Source organism: Zeus faber (assembly GCF_960531495.2).
Source record: "Zeus faber genome assembly, chromosome: 9".
NCBI lineage: Eukaryota > Metazoa > Chordata > Actinopteri > Zeiformes > Zeidae > Zeus > Zeus faber.
The window spans coordinates 28,097,594-28,103,949 of record NC_137197.1 but is presented as its reverse complement, the minus strand read 5'-3'; the positions used below and the strand labels follow the sequence as shown (position 1 = coordinate 28,103,949).

General features: G+C 45.1%; 1 protein-coding gene across 1 annotated transcript in view; it reads left to right on the top strand.

Annotated features, from left to right (window-relative positions):
* Nucleotides 1-2,505: 2,505 nt before the first annotated feature.
* The window catches only part of LOC307235079 (chloride channel protein 2-like), a gene marked incomplete at its 5' end in the record, with an annotated part of 128,130 nt that continues 124,279 nt past the window's right edge, over nucleotides 2,506-6,356 (top strand). Inside the window, one exon of the mRNA XM_080007051.1 lies at nucleotides 2,506-2,556. Within this exon, the coding sequence (XP_079863177.1) occupies nucleotides 2,506-2,556 (51 nt within the window). The remainder of the gene's footprint in view (nucleotides 2,557-6,356) is intronic.

Genomic DNA, 6,356 nt, shown 5'->3' with positions numbered 1-6,356 from the left:
GACTTTATGTTTTCATATTAGGTTTACTGATGATTGCGTTATTCTTAAGTACTGTATGGAGGTTAGGAAAAATAAAATTCCACCCAGGTACCCACCAGAAAAGTTGGGGTGACAAGAATAATGTTTTACACTCGGCTCCCAATGGCCGTTGTAGAACTGCCATTGGCCCTGCACTGCATCATGTACTGCATCGCTCCCGATGGTAGTTGTACTGCATCACGGCCGCAAAGATGGAGTGTTTGGGAATATAAGGTCATGTATGGCGGCTGGGAAAACTGCTTTGCGGTGACTGGTGCAAAGTAAGTAATATCGACAAAAGCAAAAAGGATTGACAAATAGATGCAAGGCAAGACAGGTTTACTTATATCGCAGCTTTAATACACAAGGGCAATTCAACAGGCTTTACATAAGACCTCAAAGAGAAGAAGAAGAGAAGAAGGAGACTAAAAGCATATAAATAAAACATTTTAAAAGATCAAATCATATGTGTATATATTTGTGTGTATATATATATATACATATATCATATACAATACCTTCCAACTCACACATTGTAGGTTACGACAGGTGTGCAGTTGTGAATTTGTGCCAATCGACTTATCGGATAGATGCTATAAGACTCTACACAGTTTAATGGAAGGATAAAGTCTTAGCGGAGTAGTAGGATTGTAATGGTTGACTTCGTGCAGCCACATCACAGTGGGCTTCAATCAAACAAGCATGAGGAGTGTGAAATATTTGACTGCGCCCCCTTAGCTCCATGGATCAACACGGGACAAGGTGCATCCTGGCACAACCACAACAGTTGGGCGCTTAATGGATGAATAAGTCTTTCAAACACTTTCATTCATGGCTCAGATCATCTTCCTTGCGGTGTGGGCGACGTTGTGGCGGCGGCACCACCACCACTTATCACAGCGTTTGTTTTCCTCAAACAAGCGACGCCACCAGCCGTCTCTGATCTTTGGCGTATGAAGCATTTCCCAGTCCGCAGGCCTCATCCAGGGGTGCAGGGTACGTCCTAAAACTAGCAAGGGCTAAAGAGTCATTGAAGGTGGCGTTAACTTCTGATTCCTTCTGATACGCCTCTGGCCAGGGCCAACGTAAAGCCGTCGCACGTAGCACAAAGATCTCCGTGATCAGGAGCAGTCTTTAAGATCTTGAAAGGAAAAACAGCTTTGGATCTTTCAAGGACTCAGCTTTCGACATTGCATCTTGCGCTTCAGACTGGTGGCGTTCTCAGCATCAGTGAGAGGGCTCGAGCTTTGCCGGCTGGTCGGCTTGAACCGCGGTTACTAGGTGTTGTTTTCTTCGGGGTGTGCGTACTTGGTAGATTTCCATCCTCCTTGAAGCGGATTGCTTGCCCAGCCAACCCATCCATCACAGCAACACCAAAAGGTTCTTAGTATGTTCAAGCGTGTGTTATTTGGGCCCCTTATCTCTTGCAAAGGATCTTTGATTGATGATTTGAGAATCATGTTATTAGGAAGAGCAAATAGATTAACGCCCCACACAAGAACAAAGAATTGGTCGGATCTGGTTTTGTTTTTTGCCTCCTTCCCATCCTTCTCACCTCTTTTGGGAATACTAAGTGGTCTCAAAAAGAGAGTTTCTTTTTCAACCCAGGCCTTATTAAAACGTCTGCCTTAACTCGAAATCACTCTTACCTTCCCAGCGCACCAGATATTCTTGAAAATACAAGAAGCAGCCTTTGATAAAGCGGAGTGAAGAAAACGAACTAAGACGATATTTTGAAAAGTTTTTTTTTGCGAATAGATTTGCATGTCAGTGACGATCACGGTAATAATTTCAAACTCTCCTTTAAATCCGGCGTCAGCGATTTGATCGAGCAGGGTATTCAAGCTCTCAAGGTGATCCATTTTGACAGTGTTGTCAGAGTCCTCTTTGGCAGAGCAGGAACAGAAAGAAACAACGTGGGAATGTGTGATGAATGAACGTATCAAGGTATTGTTCAAAGTTCGATCTGCTCTCCTCTCGCCACGTGAGCCACCACGCCCCCTGGGTCTGGGGAGGTTTGGGTGAAGGTCACTTCAACCTCCCAGGAACTCGAAAGTCAACTTGGACTTTTTTTTTTTTTTTTTTTTTTAACATTTAAAAATGACTTCCCACTTAATTTATTCCCAGTAGACCGTGCTTAAAAACAGTTTTGTGCGCCCAATCCATTTATACGAAAATAAAACACTGATTGGAACTAGGGAGAAAACTTCAGAGAGCGGACTGTACCATTTCCAGCCCCGTAAGAGGGGTGGGTGGACCGCACAAGTCCCGCCTTGACAGCGTTTGGGATCGGGAGAAGGCGATTTGAGGCTATAAAATGAAGCGAGTCAGTCCGGAGCCACTCTGGCACCGGCGTCCGTCCGGTGAACTCTCGCAGAATCGTGACGTCGTGATCGGCTGAAAAACTTGAGTCGCGCAGCCCGCACCCCTCCACGATCAAGAAACACTACGCTACTTTGCTGGCCGACCCGCCGGGTACAGTGAGCCATGGCAGCGGACGGGGTGGACCAACGTGCGCTGCAGTACGAGCAAACTTTGGTGAGTTTTCAAAAACTTTTTTTGCCAAAGCGTTCGTGCGCGTGTGCCCTGCTGAGTTGGGAGGGGGGGGGTGAATTGCGCTATCTGCACCCCCGATCCGGCGTGAGAAGTTTCACAGCTCGCACCTGGTGGAGGTCTGTGAGGTGAAGCTGATCCAGGATCATCACAATCACATGTTTATTTTTATGTACATTTTTCATGTACAGGGATTCATTTCTTTATGTGGTTGGTGCATTGATGAACAGCAAAACAGCATAGGAAAAACAAATGATATCCCCCGGAATATATATAATGTTCAAATGATCTATGCACCGGATAAATTCAATGAAAGGCCTATGGCGGTGCGAGTCTGACTGGCTGTGTGGTTAGTATTATAATATTTGGCTATGGGTATAAATATAGCTGGGATATTTCCGTAGAGGATGGATAAATATACATACATACTATAGTCATGGTAACAATGGATGATGGGATAAATTATTACAACATCTAAAGTCTAAGTTATTACAATGTTCTTACAGTACAATTACAATATATTGCGTAGTTGTTGCGCACGGTGTGTGTGTGTGATGATGATGTTGGGATCATGATGCCTCTTTGAGTCAAATCTGGTACTGATGATATTGGAGAGGTCACCTACAGATGTGGAACCGTCACATAAATAAGAATGGCATGGTGCTATTGTGCAAACATCTGGCTGTTTCTGAGCACCCCCCCCTAGTTGCACATAGGCTACCAGATAAAAAAACAGTCTTGTTTTCGTGCATTCATTCTCCTTTTTGCAACAATGCACTGGTCTGTAAGTCCGTGAGTCGTGATATTATGCTGCCTTAGTATGAAACAATAGGCGCTTTCAGCGATCTGACAAGAGGGTGTTATGAAAAGTTATAAAAATAACACAATCACCGTGGGAGGACTGGTTATCTGAGCTGTGTGTGTGTGTGTGCGTGTGCCTGTGTGTGTGTGTGTGAAATCCACTCACTCTTGGTTCCAGTGGTTTTCATCGAGCCAGAGTCACTGGCAGCTCAGTTCCACAGGTGCTCCTGAAAGTGGGGGAAAATGTCAACTCTGAGGTGTGTTTGAGATAAAAAAAACTTTTTTTTTTATTATGTATTTTATTATTTTGATTATCCATCTTTTCATTTAAAATGAAATCAATGAAAATAAAAACAGATCTATTTTATATATATATATATATATATATATATATATATTAAAGAATTTATATATTTAAAGACTATATTTAAATATATAAAATATATAAACTATTTAAAATGTACTCATAACAAATATTTAGTATTTTCTTTTCATTACAATATTTTATTATACATTTATTTAATTATTATTTTATGTGACAGATAAAGTGTATTATTTAAATAAATATATACAACAAGCGAAGACATATGGCAAAAAAAAAAAATATAGCAAATGATATAGAACACATGTCATCAAAACAATTCTGAGGCTTTGCTTTTTTTATTGCTGTTGCATAACCAGCAGGTTGTTTGGCTTGCAGACCGCCTGTTGCTGTGATTTTATATAAAAAATGAAAATGACGGAAGGAGCAGCGGGACGGGGTCCAGCTGGAGTCCGTCTCTCGTCCCACGTTTTCGTGACAGAGCTCCCGTCGGGTCTGGAGAATCCTCCGCGCGGAGAGCTTTCAATTACCGGGGGGCCGCGACTCTTAACACTTTGGACTTGTTTTTTCCCGTTTCCTCCACTTCTCTTTGTATCGCGAAACTTCCCCTTTCTTCGCTGCGAAATCTTCCAGTGCGTGTGTGTGTGTGTGTGTGTGTGTGTGTGTGTGTGTGTGTGTGTGTGTGTGTGTGTTGTGTGTGTGTGTGTGTGTGTGTGTGTGTGTGTGTGTGTGTGTGTGTGTGCGCTACCCGCTGATTCAGCGCTGGACGCTGCGTCGCGGGGTCTCGTGCTCGGCCCTCGCCCCCCCCCCCTCTCTCTCTCCCACTACCTGCATCTCTCTCTCTCTCTCTCTCTCTCTCTCTCTCTCTCTCTCTCTCTCACTACCTGCATCTCTCTCTCTCTCTCACTACCTGCATCTCTCTCTCTCTCTCACTACCTGCATCTCTCTCTCTCTCTCACTACCTGCATCTCTCTCTCTCTCTCACTACCTGCATCTCTCTCTCTCTCTCACTACCTGCATCTCTCTCTCTCTCTCACTACCTGCATCTCTCTCTCTCTCCCACTACCTGCACCTCCCTCTCTCTCTCTCTCTCTCTCCCACTACCTGCACCTCCCTCTCTCTCTCTCTCTCTCTCCCACTACCTGCACCTCCCTCTCTCTCTCTCTCTCTCTCTCCCACTACCTGCACCTCCCTCTCTCTCTCTCTCTCTCTCTCCCACTACCTGCACCTCCCTCTCTCTCTCTCTCTCTCTCTCCCACTACCTGCACCTCCCTCTCTCTCTCTCTCTCTCTCTCCCACTACCTGCATCTCTCTCTCTCTCTCTCTCTCTCCCACTACCTGCATCTCTCTCTCTCTCTCTCTCCCACTACCTGCATCTCTCTCTCTCTCTCTCTCTCTCTCTCCCACTACCTGCATCTCTCTCTCTCTCTCTCTCTCTCCCACTACCTGCATCTCTCTCTCTCTCTCTCTCTCTCCCACTACCTGCATCTCTCTCTCTCTCTCTCTCCCACTACCTGCATCTCTCTCTCTCTCTCTCTCTCTCTCCCACTACCTGCACCTCTCTCTCTCTCTCTCCCACTACCTGCATCTCTCTCTCTCTCTCTCCCACTACCTGCATCTCTCTCTCTCTCCCACTACCTGCATCTCTCTCTCTCTCTCTCCCACTACCTGCATCTCTCTCTCTCTCTCTCTCCCACTACCTGCATCTCTCTCTCTCTCTCTCTCCCACTACCTGCATCTCTCTCTCTCTCTCTCTCTCTCTCTCTCTCTACCTGCAGCTCTCTCGCATTGTCTGTTTCCCTCTTTCTCTCCCCCCCGCTGTCTGTCTGTCGGTCCGTCTGTCCATCTGTCTGCCTGCCTCGCTCTCCCACTGCTTGTCTCCCTTTCTCTCTCCCCCACTGTCAGTCTCGCTCTCCCTCCCACTCTATCTGTCTGCTTCTCTCTCTCTCTCTCTCTCCCTCGCTCTCCAACTCAAAATGGCTTTAATGCCTTACAAGGCAGGAGCATAATCCTTTTGACAATGCACGAGAAAACAATCATATAAATAAATAAATAAACAATCGTATAAATAAAACAACAACAATAATAGAGAGATCATAGCAAATAAGATAATGATTTCATGTCAAAACGTGCTTTGTGGCTTTAGCCTTTTATTCCGTACAGCCCAGAGTGCCATCGCTGAGCCCTCCCCACTGTGGGCCGCCGTAACACGCCGTCTTTGTCTGGCGCTGGCATCCGAGGTGGTTGTGTGGGCACGGTGTTGTGGGCAGTGTCTGCTGAAAGGGACCTCTGTAAGTTGGGCTGTCAGAGCCAGAGAGAGAGAGGGTGTCGGAACGCCGCTTCGTATAAAGAAGAAAATCCATCTCTCTGCGGTGGGGATTTTGGTGATAGACGGCCGGACAAATGCATGCTTGTATTCAAACATTACATATAAATATCCAGCGCAGGGCTATTAATAGAGATCATGTCCTCTTGTTATTTTTGTCCTCTTAAAGGCTGCATTGTATGAAGTGATTATATTTTCTCAGCTTATTAGACTTTCATCTGGATTCATGCTTCTTGTTTGCTCATCGTACACACAATACTGCTGGCCACTTCTCATGTGGAAGGAACAGTGTTACAGTATTTGACTTTTATAAAATACAAATAATAATAAAAAATA